Raw genomic sequence first — 25007 nt, forward strand, 5'->3', positions numbered from 1 at the left:
GTGTGTGTGCACCGCCAATATACTGAAATCCCCTTTTAAAAAGGGGCAGGAGTGCCGATTTTGCTCCATGATGGACCTGTTTTTTGGAAGCCCCTCAACTTCCAGACCTGGAAAATCAGAAAAGAGACTTGACAACAGGGAAAAAAAAGGACCAGAATGACAGGATTTTGTGTGCCCCCACTTTTCCTGTGTACTATTCCTCTTCCTTCTTCCCCCGCACCTTCTGTTCAATGTCCCCACTTCCCCTTGCTTGGCACATTTCTCCCTCTGCTATCTCTGCTGATCTCGCACGTTCTCCTGCAATGTGGGGGTGAAGTCCAGCCTTTGGGGAGCACCCTTGACTCTTTTTTATCGTCATCTCAGCAGGAACAGGCTAGAGCAAAGGTCAGGGCTGGGAAGGAGAGAAGATAACAGCAGAGGATGAGAAAAAGCAGGAGGGCGTGGGGACTCAGCAGCAGCAGCGACTGCACGACAATCCATTAGAGTTGTGGGCTAAGGCAGTCACGTGAACGAAAGAAAAAGGGGAATAACAAGATCAAAGTGGAACTGACATGAAGCAAAACTGCAGTAAACATCTCATGACTAATTCCTTCCCTCCACATCCCCATCTCGAAATTTACGGTAACTAGGATTCAACTGCTCCCTATAGTTTGAGAGTGCTTCTGGATCCAATTCTCTGATTTGGAGACTCAATGGCTAGAAGTGCATTTTAGCAACTGCGGCTGGCATGGGCGTAAATAAATAAAAATACTTAACTGACCAACTGCGTTGCAGATAACTCAGGTTTGCCCCCCTAAAATAAACCCTGGCTACCCCCATGGTACCTGGTCTGAGAGCTACGGTCATTCCTAGGCCGAGAGGCCTTGCCACAGTAGTTCATGCATTGGTTACTTCAAGACTGGATTGCTGCAATGTGCTCTATGTGGGGCTTCCCTTGCGCTTGATTCAGTTGGTGCAGAATGCTGCAGCACAATTGCTGTCAGGGGCAAGGCCTTGTCAGCATATACCACCTGCACTCAGGGATCTGCACTGGCTACCGATTTGCTACCAAGCCAAGCTCAAGACATATTCAGATTAGCATATAAAGCCCTGAATAACTTGGAACCAGTTTATCTCGGAGGTCATACCCTTCCTGCATCTACTTGGCCGCTTCAATCGGCAGAATTGGCACTGCCACAGGTGCCACATAATCCCCATTCCGCATTTGTAAGAACTCAATTGTTTAGTGTGGCAGTGACACTTTGGAACTCCCTGCCAATTGACATCAAGCAGCTGCCTTTCCTGTACTCTTTTTCAGCGCCTGCTAAAAACATTCCAGTTTAGACACACCTACCCAGATGCTTAGAAAATTGAAGTACTGTAATTTTAATCTGTTTTAGTATTTTAATTTATGTATGTTTTAAAGTAGGGTTGTGAATTCGTCTTGATTTTACCGGATTACCTTTTTGTAAACTACTATGAGGGTTGTTGTTGTGGTTTTTTTAAACAATCAAGTGGTGTATTAATTCTATGAAATAAAATCCATCCTGGCCTTGCTGGTTCTGCCTCCTTCTGGTATCAGTTTAAAAGGACCACAGCTCCACAGATTAGGATCCCACACCCTCCATATTTAGGTTCTCCTCCCCATTCTAGGCTCCTCCTGCATCTACGGCCCTCAAAAGCCATTTTATCCCCTTATTGCTCCTCACTTCCTCCAAAGTATTTTGGCAGGTTTCTCTCATTAAGCAGCAGGAGATTCCAGCAGCGCAGCTTCGTGAGGCAAAGAAAAATTGGGTTGGAAATGCTTGGATCTGCGGGATCTCCCTGTGCAGCTTACTGACAAGTGTCTACCATTTTCCCATACAGCTACCCAAGGACAGATCCAAGGAGCCAGTGAGGAGGTTGAGCTGGAAGATCCACAACCCTTGCCAAATCTCCTTTGCTTTTTCTCACCAACGAGGCACCCCAAAATTACCCACTGAGCTGGCGCAGAAATGATGCCTTTAAGGGCAAGAAAAATGGCGACCAAAACTCCCCCCCCCATCCAAACCCCAGCTGGACCATGAACCAAACTCAAGAGAGAGTGGGGGGACGGGACGACACCCATGGAAATTAATGGGCACAAGGTGTTCATCGTTTTCAGCGGGTCAACTCCTGAGTAATACTTAAGTTGAATCCCACCCACTTTTACCTCAGAAACTCCCTGCCCGTCCTCGCCAACTCTCAGAGCCCACTTTCAGATCCCCCAAACTCTCTCCTCTGCCTCCATTCTTTTTTCTTAGTTTTCACACAGTATCCCCCTTCCTACGCTAAAAGCCCCTTCCTCACCCACCCCACCCTGCCATTTTTATACGCCTGCTTCTCTCTCCAGAGCCACAACGCCGCCCTCCATCTGCGCCCCTCCCCCCTCCCCCCTCCTCCTTAATCCCTTTCAGTCCTCGCGCCGGATTCCTTCCCCCCGCGCAACCCGTTTCCCGCCTTTTTTAACGGTCGTTTCTCGCTCAGCGCGAGGCGGCCAAGTAGTCTCGAGAAAAGGGCGGGAAACAGGCAGCGGCCGGGGGAGGGGTTTGGGAACTTGCCTTGCCTATCGGCGTGTGAAGCGACCCTGCCTTAAATTATAAATTTGAGAATTTTATACAGTACTGTAATTGACTTTTCAGACAGCAATCGCTGCATGAAAAACAGGCGGGTTAGAAGAGTTGGGGTAGAAAGAAAAGACGTATAGAAGGAGCTGTTCTGATTAAAATCCTTTTTATTACTGTGGGGGTGGAGGACCTTGGTCCCTGACCCTCCTTTACTTAGATATTTTGGGGAAGCCGCTTTCAAAATGTGGATTCTTTCAGCACTTCCTTTAAGTCATGTTCTTCCCTTGTTGTTCTTAATAGGAATTTGCCTCCAGCTATCTCTGGATGGCAGGGACAGTCCCTTTTTTCTAGTACCTGTCCCTGATACTATAAATTGTCCCTGCTTTCAGACAATTGTCCATTTTAGGAGACACAACACACACTTAAAAGACTAATACTAATCTATTGTGTGCATAAATTCATTTGATTTTTGAGTGCAGGCCACATAAAAACACCCTCAAACCATTTTCAACATCCTTTTCCAGGGACTGCACTATAAAAGCACAGACCTAAATGCACCTAAGGTGCCTCCATGGCGCAGAAACAATCCAAGATACAGATCCTGCCACCAAATCGCCACTCATATCTGTATCCATGGACTCGCATAGTAAAAAATAATCAAAAACACCAGGTTGTAAGTGTGTGAAAACATGTATATTTTGGATTTCGCCCTCCAAAATCTACCATCAAATCACACTCTTCAGATTGAACAGTAAAAAATAATGGTTTCAGCACACTGGCACATCAGTGTGGTGCAAAAAATGAATCTGGATCCACATTGTTGCACATTAAGTTACCTCAAATCCACTGTCAAATCCTAACCATGCATTCAGGTCCATGGGCTACATTATAAAAGTCATAGACCCAGTGTTTGTTGCCATCCATATGTCACAGTGGAGAAGCATGCCTTTTGGGGTGAAATAAAAAACTGTTGAAAGGCTGAAGCACCTGTTGTGGCTGTAGAGATTGATACGCCAGTGGTGCAAACAACAACAACAACCCAAAAACCATGGTTATGAGGCACAGAGACCCATCAATCTGCTCATGAATTTTGCATGCCATTGGGGTGGACTTTGGTAATATGGTGCCCTGACTGAGGCCAAAATTTGGTGCCCCCAAATGGACCTTCTCAATTACTGATTTTCTTGATTTTGTGTCCCCTGGCTCAGTACCCTATACAGGGCAACTGCCCAAACCACCCTAAATCTGGTGCTGAGGCCAGAAAAAGCTGCTGCTTCATCATGATTTACACCAATGCAAACAAATTACACCATAAAAATTATAGATCTGGTTGCCTCTGTTGCAGCACCACTGTGGAAAGAAACATCAATATGACAACACAGATGTGAACTGTCATTTCAAAGCAGGAGGATAGTGTTGCTGTTAAAAAACAACAATCATGATGATCTGCACCTCAGATTCACGTTTGTCTTATGGTGGTGGCCACAAAGTACCGGTACTGGACTCTTGGCTAAGAGTGCAGTAGAACTGCATCTCGTAATATTTTCTTCTTTACTGCTAAAGTTTTAAATCCTGTGATTTTCTGAACCTGCTATTCAAAGGGAAGGGATTAAGTTTAACTATTCCATTGAAATCAATGGGTCTTAAATGTGCCATGTACTGGTAAAATTTTACATATCCTCCTTATATACTGTACCTTTCTTAACAGAAGCTGAGGGAGGACCTCTGCCTCACCTGTCCTTCTTGCAACATGGACTGGTTTCATTGCAACCAGTGCTTTATCCAGGACGCATCTGACTATTACGTCACCAGCTGTGGACACATATTTTGCAAAAAATGTGCTGGTACAGGTAAGAGTAACAGCATGATGTTTATACCATGTCTGGGATGCAACATCCAGTCACCAATGCTGCCTTCCTACACACACCCTCAGAAGATGACTAGGTAGTGAACTTTCCTATGAGTTTCTTGCATCCTGCACATGAAAACATATTGCTCATGTTTTGATTCGTCAGCCGTACAATAGAACTTGACTGAGCAAAAGCCAGCAGTCAGAAATACTAAAATTTTCAAATCTGCTTTTTAAAGACCATCTAATGTAAGGCTTCCTGCCAACCTAGCAGTTCGAAAACACGTCAAAGTGCAAGTAGATAAATAGGTACCGCTCCGGTGGGAAGGTAAATGGCATTTCCATGTGCTGCTCTGGTTTGCCAGAAGCGGCTTAGTCATGCTGGCCACATGACCCGGAAGCTGTCTGCAGACAAACGCCGGCTCCCTCGGCCAATAAAGCGAGATGAGCGCCGCAACCCCAGAGTCGGCCACAACTGGACCTAATGGTCAGGGGTCCCTTTACCTTTAATGCAAGGGTAGCCAACATGGTACCCTCCATATATTGCTGGATTCCCAACTCCCATGATCATGGATGATGGGCCTCATATTTGGAACTCACTATATAGGTCACCTCTGATCTAACAAATTTGAAGATTGGTTCATAATTATAGAGGATTGACCCATCTTGTGATATAAGAACTTTTATATTATTTATAATAAATTTCCACATATTCTAACACCTTTTGCATTTTAATCCTGACAGATAAATGCCCATCATGTGGAACCAGCTGCAAATACTTGTTTCTCAATAATAATGTAAGTTGTAGTTTGTCTAAAGCAGACTCTTATCTTCTCCTTTGTTTCCATGGACTTTTTGAAACACAGATGTTCTAGTTGTACCACATCCATTTTGGCTAATGTATGGAGTTCTTTTTATGAAACAGAGGGAGAAATATTGAGCAGAATTATGAAAGATGGCACAACTTTGATGCACCCACCTTCACCACCAGAGAGATCCAGGGCTGCTAGCTTTTCCTATCTGAGGATGTGGTTATGTTTACAAAGCGGCCCTTTTAAAAAGATGCAACCTGACCCTCAAACAGTTTGCTATGGCCGTATGGCAGGAGGAAAAAGCCCATGATTAATGGCTTCCATCCATGTATGGCGCCCAAAGAATAAAGGCTTTCCCAAGAAAGTGGGAGCATTCAGTATACACAATACTTTCTTATAAGGCTAAAACGTTACAATTTTGAAAACACTTGTCTAATTTAATTAGTTGTTAATACAGGGCTGGGGGCTGTTGGACTGAGCAAGGTTTCTGCTCTGAACAGTTTATTTGGCAATCACTCGTAGCCGAGTAAGATTGTCTTCCATGAGTATGGTCTTAACAGTGAGTCCGTAAGTCACTGTGGAGGCGAATTCTGGATCTATACGTCCTTCCACAGTAGGGACATAGGTTTCCAGGCGGGAGTTGATCAGGTTGAGGGTTTGCCAAACACACCTTCCTCTTAGTTTGTTTCTCTGAACAGCACACCCATCTGTAAGTATTTCAGGGGATGCAATTAAAATCCAGTATGTATAATGTACTTTTAATTTGCAAAGTAGTTTCAATCCATATTCTTACTTACCTTTTTGCCCTACTCTTTCCAGTCATAAGTCCATTCTTAAAAGCTCTATGTCCTAGTGTTAGTTATTTTTGCCCTGAAGCTTTCCTTTCCCTGTGAAAACCCGTTTTTTAGTGCTCAATCGGAGCTAACATCAATTCAGGTTTTCTGAAGAAACAGAGTAAAGTGGCCATGTGTTTTGCTGTGAAAACATGCATGTGTGTGCAGCCGGGCCAGGGAATTAGTGAAGTAACTCTGCTGTTAATGCTTGCATGCTTGTGCATTCACACTTAGCCATGGTTTGTACAAGGGATTTGAACATCAATCTCTTAAATACATTACCAGCTGATTAAACCTAGAATATCTCAGTTTGCTTTGCCTCTTTGGAAGATAATAAAGAGCCTGGGCCTTATCTTGTCCTCTTTGTGTTTCTGATCTACAGATGAAAGAAGATGAAAAAAAGTTTTTCAAAAGCCCTGTTGAAACTGCTCTCAACTATATCACCCATCTATCTCAGGTAAGAATGACATACCCTGTGAGCATTGTCTCATAGGTCCTAAAATGTTGGTGACAGTCAAGAAACATGGAGTGAATTTGTGGAATTGTGGGTCTCTGAGAAAAAGCAGGTTAGCTTAAAGACAGAGTCTGCAATCCAGTCAGAAAAAGCAGGTTAGCTTAAAGATAGTGGGAGAAGTGTATGCTGAAAATGTATTCTGAAGTATGTTTAAGGGGTCCTTCCTGCAAACAAGGAAGAAACCTGTTTATTGAACATTGATCTCATTTGTTTGTACAAAGTTTTCAGGTAGATTCTGTGAAATTGGCTGCATAATGAACATTCATTCCAATTTGTTTGTAGGGAGGTTATACCAAGCAAATAGCTCTCACTTTCCAGTACATGTTTTATCGCTTTCCTTATCCCTCAAAAGCTTGTTCTTTAAAAATAGGCTTGTGTTAAGTAAACTAAACACTGAGCAACCTGGATTTGCTAATACTGTATGTGATTGAATCCTAGCTGCAAAATAGCAAGTCTGGAAGCAGCTGCAGCAGCTTAATTTCCTAGCCTAATAAACAAAGAATATGATTTGAAAAGAAGTTACATTTCACCCCATTTTCAACGGCTTGGGGCTATGGGGGTGGGGTTAAATCCAAGGTCATTTATAGGACTAGTTAATAACCAATCTGGGGAAGGGTTAATAATAATAGTGGTCCTCTTTGCCAACTTAGCTAATTAATTACTATAAGAAATGTAGATAAAAGAGCCATATAAATATGCAGACCAACTAGTTAATAATCAGATAGAATTTCAGCAGAATCAGCAGCACCTGAACATTAAAATCTGCCAGGATTGCCATTTTAGGTATATCTCACAAGCCTTGGTAATTATGGACCTGCTCCCTCTCCTGAGCATGATACTACTTCTCATTGGTGCATATTACTGTAGTGACAATAATAAAGGTATTTATTTATTTGGGAAATGTGTATATATCACACCTTCAACAACAAAGTTCCTAAGGTAGTCTACAAGTATTTTTTAAAATAACAAAAGCATAGTCTAAAGAAAACAGTGATAAAACAGTAGAATCAAGCAGTATTTAAAACAGTGAACACATTTATAAGGCCTGTAAAAATTAAAGGGTCTTTACCTGCTGCTGAAAATACAGCAATGTAGAGCTGACCATGGGAGAGAATTCTAAAAACAGGGTGCCACAAGTGTAAAGGGTGTCTCTCTATCTAAGAATTTCAGGTAGGTGAATATTGTAATTGCTGCATTTCCAATATTTTCAGGAAGCTCTCTATTTCTGACCTCCCCTTTGCACCCCACTAGCTATGCATGCCCACTAAAGTACTTCAGATGTCTATCAACTTGATACACTTTTGCAACATGTTTTTTCCAACATTTTGAAACAGGAGTTTTAACTCCAAAGTTGTTACTGTGTCTTTATATTGCACTTTAAGTATGTGGTAGATACCCTGTAATTAATTGCAGTACTTACCTTTAGCCACCTGTTTGAATGGAGCAAGCTTGCAGCTCCCTCAAAGTATTAGCAGGCAAAGGCTAGACACATATGCCAGAGTTTTCTGTCAATTTTCCTTTCTAAAAGCTCCCCCTAGCAAACTCATGGGTTGTTTCTTAATTTCTCAGAGTTAAAAAACAGTTTAGGGGCTCTTATCACCTTGTTCAATTACAGCCATTAGCACAAACTCTGAGTCGCTTGTGCAATATGATGTGCATCTCATATGACTGGAGTGAACATGCAAAACTATATAACCTTAAGTCAGACAACTTGTTCATTTAGCCCAGTCTACTCTGATTGGTAGACATTGAGCCTGTGTCTTGTGGTGGCTGGTGCCCATTGGGAATAGCAGGGCAGCAGGCAAAGAGGTCCACCATAGGTGGAACCTAAGACAGACAGAGCCCACTAATTCTGGTTTTGTTCCTGTCTTTCTCCCTGTCGAGTTGTACAAGGGTAAAACTGAGTCTAAGGAAGAGGAAGATGACAGGGCTGGTTGTAAGGAGGTAGGCAAGTGGGGACTAACTGGGGGCAGACTGAGGTGAGTGGGTCACTGCTCCATTTACCCTGTGACCATCTATATGTAAGGCAAATGCTGTACCACTGCACTATGCAACTTGCTTCCTGTCTAGTATGTTCCCTAGAGCTGAAAGGACCCATATTCCATTTCTGATCTCCTGAAGCAAGTCACAGTCCCCAAATTTGACCAGGAGAGCACATAATAATAATATTAATTTTATTATTTTTACCCCGCCCATCTGACTGGGTTGCAGACTGGGTTGCCCCCACATGCTTTTCAATCCTTTTATTTCATTCCCTTTGTTTCTCTTCCTAGGTGTGCATGTTCCAGAAGGGCCAGATGGAGCTTTTAGTTTCTTTCTACAAACACAATGCTTCAAAAGCAGAGGGAGCTCTTCAGGAAGCTCACCAGAAACTAACTATCCAAGAAAAGCAGGTTGTGTTCCCATGAACTAAGGCAAACAGTGTTAGTTGTAGCTGCAGGATTTAGTAGAGCTGTCATGAGGAAGACCATCGAAGTGTTGAACTAGGACTGCAGAAGCCTAAGTTCAAATCCCTGTTTAGTCCTGAGACTCACTTGGTAATCTTGGGCCAGTCATTATCTCCCAGTATAACCTATTCCCCCTCCTGAAAACAATATAAAGAAGGTTCATATGAAATATTCTTGAATTCTCGTTTAATTTGTAAGCAGCTCTTTTATTATTGATTGATGGCAGAATCCTGGTAAGGGGTGGAGTGAGCTCCTGCATTAACATTATACACATAAAGCAACCAAATGGGGATAAATATGTATACTGTTATTTTAAAAGGACCATATTCCTATTCCATTAGTACTAGATATTATGACATGTTAATGTGAAATGGAACTATTGGTCTGCATGACCCCACAGACATACATCCCACATCTCTCTGCCAAAATGTTCCTGCCTAAAGGGTCAACAGTATAACTGGATGTAATATAATGTATTAATGTAAGGCAATGCAATATAGTTAGTCAGACCACCTATCTTCCATTTCTTTCCCCCTACTCCCCTTGGCTTAGGAATTTGGAGGCAATACGGAGAGAGAACAGGGAACTGAAGAAAAAGTGTAACAACATGAAGGTAGGAGCCCTTTGCTGGAAACAAATCACATTTTTTGTGATTGAGTTCCAGACACCATCTGCTGGTAGAAACCAGTTCTGCTCCTCCATGCCTTTGTCAATGTTGGGATGGGAAAAGTGAATCAACCTCCCTGCAGGTTACATATATTTGCATTTGGGTCCTGCAAACCCACCCTTTTCTCTCAACAGGCTTTTCCGAGACACCGCCAGAGTAGCAGGTCAGTGTGTTAGTTCTGCCTTCTTGGAACATTTGCCAGGAACTGCAGCACATAAAATGTAGACACCAACCAACGTATCTGTGGCAAAACGATAGAGCTGAGTTTGAGGCCACAGGGCAGCAAAACATCTGGGGCACAGTCACATGCCTTTGACCCTGACTGAACAAAATTCATTTCAATTTGCTGCAGAAACAGCACTCCGAGGCCAGTCGGTGTCACACACCCATCACCCAGAGGTAGGTAGAAAGATGGGGCCTCTGTAGGCATGCGCCAATGCCCTTGAGCAAATGTTCACATTACAGTGTATCTGTTTGTTTATGAGCATGTGAATGCATGTGTTCTGGCCCTGAACACATAGCAATAAGTGGCTACTTACCTATCTAAAAAATGCCTTTGCACATGTACACACATGCAATCCAACATGTTTCCCTGAGAGGGATGGACAGGTACAAACATATGCTCAAATATTTCTCTATAAAATCAGGGTAAAGGTTTGCACATGTCTTTTTGGCCCTTGAAGATGCATATTTATTACCTTCCTTATAATGACTCAGACCAACATCTTTTCTCTAGCACAGTATGTTGTTACTGTCTCTACAGTAACCTATTTCATATTTTGCAGTTACACCACAACCTATTTCCCAGCACTCCAGTGAGGTAGTCAGGTAGGTGAATCAGGAAATTCATATTCTTTGGTTGTAGGTGTGAGGCATTGTTATAAAAACAACAGCAAAAATGTAGGCATTTGCTCACAATTCCAGAGGAATTTCAGTTTATTTTTTTCCTCTTTAAGTAAAACAAAATTCCAACTCTAAACACAGTACACTTCATGCTATGATCTTTCCTCTGTCCAGTATCCTATCATCAAAAATTGAATTCTAGTTTAGGAATCTAGACCTCTTAGTAGAGGCAATGCATAGATATTATCTGTCTGCTTGCCTATCTAGCCTTCCCACCAGTGACTCCTGGACTTTTTGTGCCTCTATTCTCCATAGTCGCTCATCTTCCATGGATGCCATCTCTTCCAGAACCAGCCAGCTATCAAACTGGCAAGTGAGTCTCCACCACTGCTGTCCTTTACCTAGAAAAGGAAAAGATAAGATGGATATGTTGTTTTTGTTCTTCAAAAACTCAGTGTCACAGAGAATTCTGAGAACCAGGAGCCATTGATATAATATGCCCATGAAAAGAGAAGCCTTGTCCTCGTCACACACTGTTTACTGTTTTGTGTTATCAAGGCTTAGTGCTCAGTACTTAATACATTGCCATGGCAAAAGAACTATTCTCCTGTTGCCAACAAGGACTCACCAAGGCAATAACTGCAACAAGGTCAGTGGGAGCTGTTAATATCATCTGTCTGATAAGGCCTACAGGACATATAAATAACAAGTGCAGATTGAATTGTAATGTAAAATTTAGAATTAAGGTGTTTATAATGTTGTTGGCTTATTTTACCATGTAATAACTTTTCTAGATAATATTAAAAAGCAGAGATTTCTCACTTGTACCCAGCATGCCACAGGATCCACTAGGATGACCCCAGCTGACTCTATAAATGGTAAGAAATAGCTTCAGATAAAAGGTAGGGAACACAAAATTTGGCAAAAGAAATTAAACTAGACAATAAGAGATTGGGGTAGGGAAAAGAATTAAAGGATCACACCACCAAAATCATTAAGACCAACACTAAAGTATTTTTATATGCATTAGAAGCAGGAAACCAGCTAGGGAGGCAGTTAGACCTGTGTCTAAAGGAGTCAAAGGTGTGCTAAAGGAGGAAGAGGAGATTGCAGACAAGCTGAATGAATGCTTTGCATCAGTTTTCATTGCACAAGCCATAGGGCAGGTCACTATGTCTGAACTAATTTTCTCAGGAAGAGAGCCTGAGGAACCAAGGGAAATAGTGGTGACAAGAGACGAGGTCCCAGGCCATACTGACAAATTAAAAACAAATTAACTTATCATATCCAAATGGCATCCATTCAAGAATTCTTAAAGAACTCAAAGGTGAAACTGCTGATCTTTTAATGGAAATATGTAACTTGCCTGTAAGATCAGCCCCCACACTGGAGGACTGGGAAATCGCCAATGTAACACCAATTTTTAAAAGGTGGATCCAAGGAGATCTAGGAGAGTACAGCCCAGTTAGCTTAATTTTGTAGGAAAGCTGGTGGAGAGCATTATGAAGAACTGCCAGACATAAAAAGACTTGCTGAATTAAAACTACCATGTTTACTACAAGTGTAATACTTGTCTCATTAACATTTTGCAGTTCTTTGAGAGTGTCAAACATAGTGCCAAACACTTTCAAAACATTCCTCATCAAAAACTCACAAGTATGATTACCAACCATAGCAGTAACTAGCTAAAGAGGAAGCAGAGAGTAGGAATAAATAGAATAAATAGAATAAATAGAATTTTCTTAACATAATATATTATTACAATACTGGTCATCAAGAATTGGTATTAGTACTTTTGCTTTTTAACCTGTGCAGAAATGATCTGGAATAAGAGATGAGCTGTGAGATGCCTATGAGGCCAAATTGTACAGGATAGTAAGAAAAGGGGTGATATATCCAATACAATTATACACATCTATGGTGCAACCATACTTGAGAATACTGTGCACAGTTCTGGTAAAAAAAATATATTGTAGAACAGGAAAAGGTTAAGAAAAAGGTAATGAATATTATCAAGGGACTGGAGCAACTCCATTATGGGGAAAATCTACTACATTTGGTGGGGGGTTAGTTTAGAGAAATTGTGAATAAGGTGGAAGGACGAGAGTGAAGTGTCTAAAATTATGCATGGTATGGAGAAGCTACATAGAGTTTTCCTCCTCATAATACTAGAAGCCAATAGATATTTTATAATGAATTTGGCAGATGAAAGGAAGTTCTTAGTCACACATGGGGTCACGAAGAGTTGGACACGACTAATCGACTAAACAACAACTTAGTCACACAGCACATAATTTAACTCTGGAATTTGCTACCAGAAGAAGTTGTAATGGTCAGCACTTTGGATGGCTTAAAAAATGTGTTTTAGACAAATTCATGAAGCATAAGACTATTGAAGGCTGCTAGTAGCATATACTGTACCTCCAGTATCAGAAATAGTATAACTCAGAATCCCAGACTCTGTTCTTATGAATGCTGTATGTTTTGACTACAAATAATACAAAAGACCAAAAGGTGGCAATGGAAGACCAGGAATAGGAGAGTGCAAGATTCAGCCTCCTTCAAAGCTTATTCAATGTCCAAGAGGGGAAATTGCTCCCCTCTTTTAAATGGGCAAATACATTATTGTATCTAAGAAAAGTCAAGTCCTACATGCTTACCTTTGTTCTTCTCCTGTCACCTTTCCACAGACTCTCCGATAATCACTTGAGGCATAATACTTTGTTCTATTTTGCAGCTACTCCTTCAGGTTCCACTCAAAGTTTATTCTTCAGGTGAGTTCCAGGGTGAGGGATGATATTCCCTCCAGGATACTAGTATCACATGACCATGAAAAGGCCATGGCACTAGTATTACTTGCCACAGTAATTTGCATTTCTCATCACCATTCATCTCTCCATTTCTTTCAGGGCTTCTCCTGCCTTTTCTCACACCTCCAGCATGAATGTCAACTCACACACCCCTATGGCGAGGCAAAATCAAAGTGCTAGGCAGCAACAAGAAACCCCATACTTCAACCTCAACATCTTCTCTGGTGAGAAAGTACCCTGCTGCTAACAGACGCACCTTTTATTCTTCCATATTCCCTCCAGTACTCAACAATGCTATCATTGTACTCTATAGTTCACTGTAGTAATGATTACAATGCAAGCTGCATTCTAAGGGTTGGCCTCACCACTCAGCCAACCCACTCAGCCTCAGAATCCCACCATATACTTTCCAATGATCAATTCTCTATTGTCTTTAACCCACAGATCAGACAGAGGGGGTTTCTATGCCAGAACATCGTAGCAGTGAGAGACTACGGCCTATACAGGTGAGGAGCAGTCTGTGAAATGAGTATAGACTGGGCAAAGCTTATCATTGGAGCGTTTTGAACAACTGCTTTTCTTTCTGTCTTCTCAGCTGAGATTCACCCCTCGCTCCTTTCACTGCAGGTAAGTGGTAACCTGTTTAGTTCACCATCCTCTCACCCAGAGGCATACCTAGGCCCACTTGCGCCTTTGGCATGGAGATGTTTCAGTGCCTCTGAAGCTGGGAGAAACCATGGACTAGAAACTCAAAAAGTCACACTTCTAACAGCACCACTGGATGACTGGGGAGAGAGCCCTCGCTCAGAGCAGCAGAGGAACAGCCTGTGGAGTGCATTGATGGGCAGGTGGGCTCTTAGCCACTCCAAGACAGAGTGGAGAGGTGAGGTTTTCGTGTCGCTCCTGAGCCTGTGCCCTTAGCAGGGGCCAACCCCTAGATATGCCCCTGCTCCCACCAGGAATTAGGGCTGTGCCCCCCACAACACGTTATTTGTGGGCACCTTTGGGCACTCCCATTTGGGTTTAATTTGAAGAGGGTTGCCTTTATTTTTTGCTTAAGTTTTTTGTTTTGGGCTGTATTTTGTCAACTTTCATGGGATCAGGGTTCAAAGCCTCTAGGCCAAAAAATGTTGGGGACTCCCTGGGTTAGGAGACTACAAGGGCTTGTAACAGAGAGCTTGGGGGGGGCCCTAATACAAGGTTTTGAACTTTTGGGATTTGCAGTATCAAGTATTCTGTCACTTCCTCCTTCTGCTGAGCCAAGCTAGGTACTTGATCTGTGTAAGACACAAACTCCTGCCTAAGCCCAATATTGTGCTCTAGATACAGGTTGAAGTGCATTACTTAACCACAAACAGAAAAGTTTTGTTGAACATAACTGAGTGATAAGCTGCATTTGTAACTAGAGTGTGAACCCTGCAGTATGCAACTAGCTCATTTTATTTTCTCACAGGCCTTCATCCAACAGCCAAGCCCACCAACAAAAATAGGGAGGACAAAAGCAACTCTCTGCTTACCAGTCTCAACATGGGCAAGATGATATTTCCTGTCCCTGCATAAACTCTGCTTAATTTTGGGGGCCTTGGTGAAAAGCCATCCACTAAAAGTATTTTCTCTCTCTTGTAACACAATATATAGTTTCAGGAGATCTAACGTGATAGACTTAAGTGGTGTAATATATATTTGCAGGGTTTCTTGTTGAAGGAAAGGTGATCAATGGCAGACTTAGGCTTATTTCAAGGCTCAGTGTTACTAGGCTATGACATTTTCTAGCTGACTCTATTGCAACTTATTAAGCAATTCGTAGATCATAAAATAAACTTTCCAAAATCGAAATCAGATTCATTTGTTGAGAAGATAGCAAGTATTTTTGAAGTTCTCAGCTGCAATTTAGCCACTGGCAAGTCAATGGAAAAGTTCCTTCTTTTTTATTCCAGTTGCATAGAATATAGGACTACTTTCTCCATACTATATAACCAAAAGTTGCTTTCCAGAGTAAAGACGTGACAAGTATTTCTTTGAAAGATAAAAAAGAAGCTGTATTTTTATCATTATTATTAAAGAAAAGACTAATTATCAAGAGAATCCCTCAGTTATGGCTATTTGAACTAAATTCACACCTCAGTGTATTTTATTTATCTCCTTCACACAAGTTTGTACAGTCCCATGTTCTGCCTTTTCTCCCTCTGCGCAACTGACCAGCTTATACCAATATTTTTAGTTTTTCTAGCAGGGGGAAGATGTGTTGCCTTTTCAGCCTCTGTATAAATGCTTGAAACAGTGATTTAATAAATAGGGGTTTTTTTAAAAAAAAATGCAATTAGTATCACTATGTACAATCTTCTGCCTACTCATAGCTCCATAAATCTCAGAATCCATCTTCCCCATAACTCCTTATAAATGATCTTGGGCCAGTTCTGAGTTTACAGCAGCTTTCGATCCCTTAGATTCTGGGGCGGGGAGCAGGGTAGGGAACACATTCCTGTTTCAGTGACGGTATTGGCTTTGTGAATGGAACAAAGATGGCATACAAACAGCAATGCTTCCTCCATTTCTTCCATAAAGGAGATGGTCTCTACATCACACCTCACCTTCAAGTAAGCTGCTGTGGGAAGTGGTGGCTTTCAGTTCATAGCCGTCACCCATCTAGTTCAAAATGGATATATGACTGGATATATGACCAAAGTGAAAACTGATGGATCAAGGCACCAGTAAAGGGAGAGCACAGGAGTGAATAAAAAAGGGTGATGACATCCACCTAAGGAGCTCAGTTGGTAGAGCATGAGACTCTTACCCATGAGACCCATGGATCTCAGGGTCATGGGTTTGAGCCCCAAGTTGGGCAAAAGATTCCTGCACTGCAGGGGGTTGGACTAGATGATGCCCATGGTCCTTTCTAACTCTACAATTCTATTATTCTAAGATCATCAAGAGCAGAAGAAAAGTTAGAAGCTGTACAAAGAAGAGGCAATTAAAATGCAAGGAGAGAATGAAACGGAAGACAACTGAGATTAAGGCACAAAGTCGCCATCCTTGATTGGCAACTGCCAAAAATCAAATATTTATAACTGTAATTTTGGGCCACAATTTTAAAAATGGAAAACAAAATCCCATAAGTAAACAAACGGGGGGGAAGCCAAAGAGGGGTGCGTTAGAGCTAAAAGCCTGGAAGAGCTTAGTCTAAATTACATTCTTTTAATGTGTTCTGTCAGTAAAGGGACTTTGATTTGTAAAGCCCAAAAAAATATTTATTCATTGTATTCCCTAGGCTGCTGCTTCACTTAGCAGAATGAAATAGGATTGATACATGGGAGAGTAGCCAGATGTTATATATTTTCTGGAAGGAATTTGAAAAAAAGACATTGTTCCGTAAGTGAAGGTACAGAGAGTCATATAAGCCATGTCACTGTGCCAGTGAGGAAAACACTGACAGAAGCAGGAGTCAAATAATTAGTTGGAAGCAGTGAGACAAAGCAGAATCAACATGCTTCTCTCATCGCTGATACCCCCATTAAAATAAGGGAATGTAGCAGCTTTAGAACTCAAGAACAGAAAGAAGGAAAAATGCATCAGGATTCTAGAAGAAGGAAACAATTTGGACTCTATGAGCACAACACAAAGGCTGCAATTTGAAAGTTTGATAAGAAAGAAATTTATAGGTCCAGCACACTACTGAACGGGCTCATTCTATGGATTCTGGAGAAAGGGTGTGGGAAGCCCCCTATCCTACACCTTTTTAACTCTCTGATTAAACACATCACTGCATGGTACAAATTTGTTTTACTTCAATTCTAAAACTTGAAAACACACACACATAAATATGCTGGAACAGAAAAGGGGACCAAATTCAGTGTTTTGGAACCATGGCTAAGGGCAGGAATTTGATGGAAGAGAACCTCATAACACATTTGCCAGTTGCATCTTGATCCCTCCCCCAGACCTATCTCAGAAGTCCAGAATCGCTAGCATCCATCCAACATTCACACAAGAGCCCTAGGCAACCCAGTCTTCATCGTCGTCCTCCTCCTCCTCCTCCTCATTATCATCATCTTCCTCATAGTCTTCATCTTCTACTTTTATCATAGCGGCTGCCACCTCCTCATCTACTTCGTCCTCATCCCCCAAGCATACCTCTACCTCGCATGGTGCTGGTGAGTGTGAATTGAAATACTTCAGCACCTGCTCAGCCTCTATGCCAGACTCATGGCACAGTGCCGACAAGTCGTTTTCCTGCAGCTGCAGGTCGCTTGCACGATACCGTTTCAGTGGGCTTATGTCTGGATGGTGAGCATGCAGTGGGTGAGAAGGTAATGAGGAGACAGGCTCTGGATTCTGCCCTGCATTGTCCCGAAACCATTTCAGCTGGCCATGTTTGAGGGCATAGCGAGTGTCTCCAAACCACTGGATGATCTCTGCTCGTGGTAACCCAGTGATCTTCTCCAGCTGGTGATAGTCCTCTCTCCTGGCCCACTGACGACGAAGGAAGAAGGACTTTAACATATCCAGTTGTTCCTTTGTTTTTCGCCTAGGTTTGCGAAGAATGTCCGAGAGGTAACCTGAAGCCTGCTGCTGGTCCCCCACAGGGCACTGATAGTTCTGTAGGCTGTGTGACTCAACATTGGCTGTAGCTGTAGAGGATGATGGGGTAGCTTTGGTGGAAGAGACCGCAGGAAGAATCACTGGGTGATGCCCACCATTCACTGCAGGGGTGACAGGTTCAGCCGGCTGCAGGGATGCTTTGGTGAGACCCCAGGTCATAGGGTGAGAGTTATGGAAGTTGCGATCCAAGCTGGTGGTTGTGGTAGGTAGATAAGAACTAGAAAGGATTTCTTTGGTATTGTGAAGCTGCACAGAGGTTCCTGAAGGTTCACAGTTCTCCTGAACTTTGTTATGGTGGGACAAGACATTCCCTTTCAATTCCCAAATGTCCTGAGTGATTCTCCCAAGTTCCCTCATTCCTTGGGCTGTGGTGAAGTGGCTTAAGGGAGCTATGGAAGACTGCTGATTTTGCAGATATTTAGTGGAATGGTGCACAGAGGTAGGAACCGATTGGTGATATTCCTGACTCTTACAAGTTTGGTGCCAGGGGTCATCCTCATTCCTGGCAAGCAGGCAGCTAAAGTGAAGCTGGTCTTGATGGTAGATGAGGCGAGCTCGAGTCTCTTCAATTTCCTCTGCACTCCAACTGATGCCACAGCGTAGGCGCTGTGCCATGAACCAGGCCTTGACCTTTTCCATGTGGAGGCCATGACGCAGGCAGAGCAAGGCCAGATCAGAGAGGCTGGGGTATGGAAAATAGCTGAAAGTTTGTAGCAGATGCTGGTTGCCATCAAGGTCGCTTGTCTGTGCTGCCTGTGTCCACACCAACTGGAGGTCCTCAGAGATGGGTGGCAGGCAGATCAAACCGGGAGGAGAGCCAAGGCAGCCAGGGGCATCCTTGTTGGGGGGCATGACTGCTGTCGTCTACAAGAAGTCTTCTATCTCCGGGGATCAGCTTCTGTCCCTCAGAACAGCTAGAACCAAAGAGTAAAGGAAGAATATGGGTCAAAAGAAGAAGAAATGACATTAGAGGAAGAGGGGACAGGAGAGATAGCACCACAATGAGGAAATTGTAGTGTTCACTTCCAGGTGAAGAAAAGAAATATTTCCTGTACAGTGGTACGTCGGGTTACAGACGCTTCAGGTTACATACACTTCAGGTTACAGACTCCGCTAACCAGAAATAATACCTCGGGTTAAGAACTTTGCTTCAGGATGAGAACAGAAATGGCACGGCGGTGGCAGCGGGAGGCCCTATTAGCTAAAGTGGTACATCAGGTTAAGAACAGTTTCAGGTTAAGAATGGACCCCCAGAACTAATTAAGTTCTTAACCTGAGGTACCACTGTATATAGCAAGCCACTGTGTTTGGGAGAGGAGTTCTAACCTAGCCTTCTATCTATGTGCAGAGAATTGGTTAGGGTGGTGTGGGGTGATAGAAAAGCATTTACAGTGGTACCTCAGTTTAAGAACAGTCCTGTTTACGAACGATTTGGTTTATGAATTCTGGAAAACCAGAAGTAGTGTCCCAGTTTGCGAACTTTACCTCAGTCTAAGAACGGAATCCGAACAGTAGAAGGGCACCGGCAGCAGGAGGCCTCATTAGGGAAAGTGCACTTTGGTTTAAGAACAGACTTCCGGAACAGATTAAGCTCATAAACCAAGGTACCACTGTGGTTATCATTAGAGGTGCCACCTGCAATCCCAAAGTGCTACAGCCTAAACACAGGCTCACTGCTTTAGAGTCACGGGACTGTTTTTCTGATGCAGACCAACACAGCCTCCCTTCTAAATAACATTTAGCAATTAAATGGCCTTTTGGCCTGCTTCAGAAGTAACTTATCAGCCCCCAAACAAACTGCATGCCATTGCACTCATTCCAGACCCCTTCCCTCCTCTCATGCTCCCAGATTTGCTGCCAATATTGAGGCTTATTTAAACCAGTTTTCCATACATCCAAACTGGCAAACAGTTTTAATTTCCTTCTTATTAAGCAAGCTATGAAGCCAGAATTAGATCTGGTTTGAGAATAGAAAAACACGTAGGGTCTGCAACAAAATGTTACAGTGTGCAATTCCATCGTTCAGGAGTCCAGCTGCTCCATCCCCCTCCCCATCAGTTCTCTGCCTCCGCTACCCTGCCCCTAACATCCAACCAGCAATTCTATGGCCACTGAATATGCTCAGTCTTCATTTGGGTGTTTGGGTGTGTTTCTGTTTTAGGCATTTTCCTCTGACTTTTTTTGTCCTTCTGCAAACCTTGGGGTCCCCCAAAGCCTGCTGATGCCCCCCAAAACAGGGATTCCCAAACATCTGAGTTCATTTACCCCTTGATAAGCTTATAAAGTTGTCGTCAACAAGTGAAACAATGTTTTGTTTTTTAAATCAATATATAATAAACATTCCTCATAGGCAAGGAAGGTACCCTCTGTACATTCCCATGCCTTTTATTTCTGATACTCATAGTTCCTGATTAAATTTTCAAACAATACACAGAAATTTTATTTTCCACTCCTAGTCCTTTTCAGTGTTCAAAACTCCCATTGTTCTAGGTTCATTTTGAGACAGGTAATTTCATTAGTGCAGGCAGTTTCTGAGCTAAGGGCTCAGTTCAGCACCTAAGATTTCAGATTAAAACCGCAGAGTGGAAAGAAAGGAGGACCTTTTTCTTCCTCCCCTCTTCCAGCTACTCTCTGGAGGAGAGACCCTCTTAAGAATATTAGGGGAGTGGGCAGGGGAAAGACTAGACCATGTGAAAGATGAACACAATATTTTAGGTGCAGTTCATTCACTTTCAGCTTTGTATTCTTGTTATAAAAAAGCATACCAATACATTCCATTGTTGCGCCCATAACCTAGGTTTAAGGTGCCGTTTAGCTCCTAGCTTTCATATCTCAGTTTCTAACACTGGTCCTCTTCTGGTACGGGTTTAACAATTCAGCCCCCTTTCGCTCTGAGGTCTGTATTCACTCCCTGCACAGTTCCACCAACCTGGGGTGTGGGGAGCTATATTAGCCATCACTTTGGAAAAAACTGCTCTAGAGCATGAAAAGATATATAGCTCAGTTTCAACACTGTGTGCATCTGTTTAGTTCCATTATATATGTTCTAGAATTGTTCACTTGGGACTCCAGTTTGATCCAATTTCCACATTTACCTTCTGCTATCTCACGTGCTCCCTCGTATTCATCCAAATCTTTTAAACTGCAAGCCTCTGGGGAGCCTGTTATGTATTTCAGCATACAGTGATTTACACACACACACAGAGGGGTCTCTGTCTGTCTGTATATGTCTGTACACACACACAGCACTGATCAGCCAGACTGAAATTCCAATTTTTCTCTAATAGTTTTAGAAAGCAGATGGCCTTTAATTAAATAGGATAATGAAGCAACAATGGAGCAATGAATGCCAATTTCCAAAGGCACCAGAAGATTAAATGCCCCAAAAGTCAGCATTAATACAAAATAAATCACAAATCCATCAAAAGCAGACCGCATTCTCCAAGGTTTTGCAACTAACTATGTAAACATCATAGTACTAGCTGCCCAGATCCGCTTCATTCGATCTTTGAGGGGAGGAATTTTGTAGAATATGTGTCTGTGTATAACTATTCTCCAGGTACTCAGACATAAGCATCCCCAAAGGAGGACCGTTTACCCAACCGATATCCTGAGATTTCACAGTACCACCCCCTTTTGCCAGCAACCTTCTTTAACTTCAACATTTCTCTTTCCAGCACTGCCTAACCTTCCCTCTTGCTTTTCCTCCCTAGTTCAAAATCCCCTCCCATCTCCCCAAGCCTGAATTCTCTCCTCTATACTCACTTTTCTCCCTTGACTCCTCCCCCACTTCAGGACTTTCCTTCCTTCTTTCTCTTCCCTGCTCCCTGCAGTGCACGCTGGGAAACAGAGGGAAGAAGGCGGGGTTTCTCAATCCCCAGGAAGCTGGCCCTTTAAGCAGAGCCAGGCTCTTTGGGTCCTCTATCCTAACTTGCATTTACTCGGGGGTTTTTATTTATTTATTTAAGGAGTGCTTTCCTTAACCTTTTTCATTTTCTCCATCAGCTTCTGCAGATCTGCTCCCATTAAGTTGCCCAGAACTCCCCACCCCTTTAAAAAATAGCCTAACCCTAGTGTTTATACACTGGAAATAAATACAATTATAAAAAAGATTTAAGAACTTTTAAGCCATCTTGTTTTCAAAAGAAAGTTAAAGTCGTTAACAAATTCTGACGTCGCAACAAAATGATTTTCAAAAACTCATAAAAATAAAGCCATCTAGTGAAAAGCTGGGGAAATAAGTGAAATAAATAAATAAATGTGGAGGAATCTGTCCACCTGCACTCAGAGCCAATGCCAGTCCCACCTCTGCCACCTGCTCACTGCATAGCCCTTGGCAAAGTCCCTCTCTTTCAATCTCAGCTCCTCACATCCAGCTCCAGCACCCAGCAAGGTCCATGGGAGTTCGGAGGCCCACTGCAGAATGGGAATGGCATAGCAAGGGCAAACAGAACAGCAACTGAATGGAATTCTGCATGTGAAATGGTTCTGCAGAACTGATGAGTTAACATTCATCCAGTCACATCCTGCCACTGGCTCCTTAATCCCGGCTGTCTGTGTTACTGAGTACACCCAGCGACAAGAAAAAGGTGTTGTGCAGCCAAATCCCAAATGACTGGGGGTGGGTAGCCAATGTGTCCTTCAGATGTTGGACTACAGTTCCCATCACCACTGGTTTTTGGCCATGCTAGCAGGGGCTCATGGGAGCTGTAGTGTAACAACACCCAAAGGGCACCAGTTGGCAGTCCTGCTGGACCAGATTGGCATTATGTTCCCTAGCCCACAAAGGAGGGCATGAGCGCAGTCCACTCTTTTGCTCATTTCCATCCCCAGCAAATGGATTTCAGACAGACTGCCTCCAATACTGCACACAAGCCATCTCAACAGCATTCTGCTCAACCAATTTGTTTAACTGAGTACAGGTATTGTTCAGAAGTTCAGCACCACTGAATTAAATGGGGCTTACTCCCAAGTAAGTGTGCATAAGATTGAAACCTTAGCATGTGTTCTAAGAATTCAAAGGTCTGAAATATAGAATAAATGTTCATAAACATACAAGGCAAACACATAAGTATATAAACCACGAGTCTGAAATAGTACAGGAGAACAATGCTGAAGCCATTTTGACTCTCCCAAATTGACCTCAAATATTTCTCTGCAAGGAGGAAGGAAATGGGGAAAGCTTTCCAATTGTCTTTTGATTGTAGGGACTTACACCTCCCTTTTCAAATACAGTCTGGCAAGTCGAAATAAATAAAAAACTGTCCAGTAGCACCTTAGAGACCAACCAAGTTTGTTCTGGGTATAAGCTTTCGTGTGCATGCATGAAATCTAGAGTCTGGCAAATATCTGTTATCAATATGCGTAAGAGATTCAGGAACTAAGTATTTACCATCTCAAAGGAATGGCCAGGCTACCCAGAAAATGCAATCAAGTAAGGCATTATCAGGTAATCTAGCAGACAGGAGAGTTGCAGCACTCTCAAATTTCTGATGGAGACCGCCTCCTTCTATAATGTCTGTATGATTTTTTTTTGGGGGGGGTCCTTGGGCTACAGGGTGGGCAATTTCAAAAGTCTATACAGTGGTACTTCGGTTTACGAACTTAATCCATTCCGGAAGTCTGTTCTTAAACCAAGGTGCGCTTTCCCTAATGAGGCCTCCCGCCGCTGTAAACTCCTTGGGGCAGGGACCTGTCTTATTACTCTGTAAAGATTTGATCCTGCCACCTGTAATGGTTTGCTTCTTCACTGCAGAGAACACCCTGGCAAAGCAGCACCCAGCAAGACTGAACTCTGCCTCCCTAGACTCTAGTCTCTGTCCATAAGTTGGTGTAACCGCAGGCCAATCTCCTGGGCTGCCATTCCCAGCCCCTGCTGTAAAACTTCAGTCACACCACTGCTGACACAACCCCATACCGTCTCTGGCCCAATTCACCCCCAAATCCTTTTGCAGCATCTTTCAGTCCTCCCCACTTGCCCCCCTGTCCCTATCCCATTCCCCTGACTACCTGCTTTAACTATAGTCCCACACAATTGTGAGCATGCCTTACTCTCTCCTCCTCTCTACTCTGCCAGTTCTCCCCCAAGGCTCCCACTTTGCCCAGGCACGCTTCCCAGAACAAACAAGGAAGGAAACCGGAAGAGCGCTGTTTATTTTTCTCCCCACCTTCCTTACTCCACCGCAATATCGTCTTATTATAGCAGTTTTGGGAAGAGGTGGTAAACAAAAGAGAAAGAAGGAGGGGTGGACAGGCCGAAAGAGGTGGAGGGCTAGGGCGAGTGGCGGAAGAGAAAAGGATGAGAGGAGACGGGAATCGGTGGAAAGGGGGAATATTTTTGCATGTGGAAGACGAGAGAGCGAGCAATCTAAAGAAATAGGGAGAGCAGAAAAGAGGAGCAGAGTTCCTGGGAGAAAAGCCAGGAAGAGGAAAAGGATGGATGTAGCACCAAGGCCAGCAAAAGGGGAGGCAATGAAGGAAAGGCTCAGTAGAGGAGGGATCGCAGCAGGCCCAGGCGAAACGGAAGAGGGGAGGGCGCAGCTGAGGGTCCTGCCGACCACGGCCACTCACCCGCCAGGGCCTGATCCGGCTCTTCTTCCCCCTTGCAGTCGGGTTCCGCCCGCTTGGGGAGCCGGCTTGGGGAGCCGGCGGGGATGGAGGAGGTTGGGCTGGGCAGCCGTGCGGGCCGGGGACCTGCCATTGGCTGGAAGAGGCAGCCGGCCAGCAAAGCCGGACTCCTGGGATCTCCAAGCAGAGCGAGACAAGCGGCGAGGCGCCCAACCAGCAGGACTCCTGGGTTCCACTCAGGACGGTCGTCTGTGCTTGAATAGGAACCAAGGTTCAAGCCACACCTCCTTACCTGAAAACCCAGCCCCTTCGCCCCAGATGTGTGGGAATGGTTCTTTTCTCTGAATGTGCTCAGAAGCCTCTTTGCACACCCCCTTCATTGTGGCTTCAGGCGTTCCAGAATGCTCGGGGCATAAGGCTGCTCTGTGTCCGATGGGGAGGGACTGCGATTTTACTTGTTACCGGAAAAATCCGAGGGCTCCCTTGGACAAAAACAAAGACA

General features: G+C 43.4%; 2 protein-coding genes and 1 long non-coding RNA gene across 14 annotated transcripts; 1 reads left to right on the forward strand and 2 right to left on the reverse strand.

Moving 5' to 3' along the window:
• Positions 1 to 792: 792 nt before the first annotated feature.
• RNF212B (ring finger protein 212B) lies at positions 793 to 12196 on the forward strand. Of its 8 annotated transcripts, none has more exons than XM_053363807.1 (11): positions 2553 to 2698; positions 4273 to 4414; positions 5158 to 5210; positions 6441 to 6515; positions 8846 to 8961; positions 9572 to 9632; positions 9821 to 9849; positions 10039 to 10085; positions 10472 to 10514; positions 10845 to 10902; positions 11324 to 12196. In XM_053363807.1, the coding sequence occupies exons 1-11, from the start codon at positions 2654 to 2656 to the stop codon at positions 11384 to 11386; spliced, it is 732 nt and encodes a 243-aa protein (XP_053219782.1). In that variant the 5' UTR covers positions 2553 to 2653; the 3' UTR covers positions 11387 to 12196. The 8 variants fall into 8 exon arrangements, with proteins under 8 accessions (XP_053219786.1, XP_053219782.1, XP_053219783.1 ...); XM_053363808.1 differs by having other exon boundaries at positions 11362 to 12196; XM_053363811.1 differs by lacking the exons at positions 2553 to 2698; positions 11324 to 12196 and adding an exon at positions 793 to 1354 and having other exon boundaries at positions 10845 to 11316.
• Positions 10605 to 13290, reverse strand: LOC128401005 (uncharacterized). Its single transcript, XR_008327411.1, has 2 exons — positions 13190 to 13290; positions 10605 to 10930 (listed from the first exon to the last, which is right to left on the reverse strand). It is a non-coding gene; the product is annotated as an uncharacterized LOC128401005 (long non-coding RNA).
• Positions 13291 to 17102: 3812 nt separating this feature from the next.
• On the reverse strand, positions 17103 to 24900 carry HOMEZ (homeobox and leucine zipper encoding). Of its 5 annotated transcripts, none has more exons than XM_053363802.1 (2): positions 24798 to 24900; positions 17103 to 18852 (listed from the first exon to the last, which is right to left on the reverse strand). In XM_053363802.1, exon 2 carries the CDS (start codon positions 18788 to 18790, stop codon positions 17333 to 17335), a length of 1458 nt encoding a protein of 485 aa, XP_053219777.1. In that variant the 5' UTR covers positions 18791 to 18852; positions 24798 to 24900; the 3' UTR covers positions 17103 to 17332. The 5 variants fall into 5 exon arrangements, with proteins under 5 accessions (XP_053219777.1, XP_053219775.1, XP_053219778.1 ...); XM_053363800.1 differs by lacking the exon at positions 24798 to 24900 and adding an exon at positions 24509 to 24772; XM_053363803.1 differs by lacking the exon at positions 24798 to 24900 and adding an exon at positions 22217 to 22352.
• Positions 24901 to 25007: the final 107 nt, after the last annotated feature.

The sequence above is a fragment of the Podarcis raffonei genome, chromosome 13 (genome assembly GCF_027172205.1).
Source record: "Podarcis raffonei isolate rPodRaf1 chromosome 13, rPodRaf1.pri, whole genome shotgun sequence".
Taxonomy (NCBI): Eukaryota; Metazoa; Chordata; class Lepidosauria; order Squamata; family Lacertidae; genus Podarcis; species Podarcis raffonei.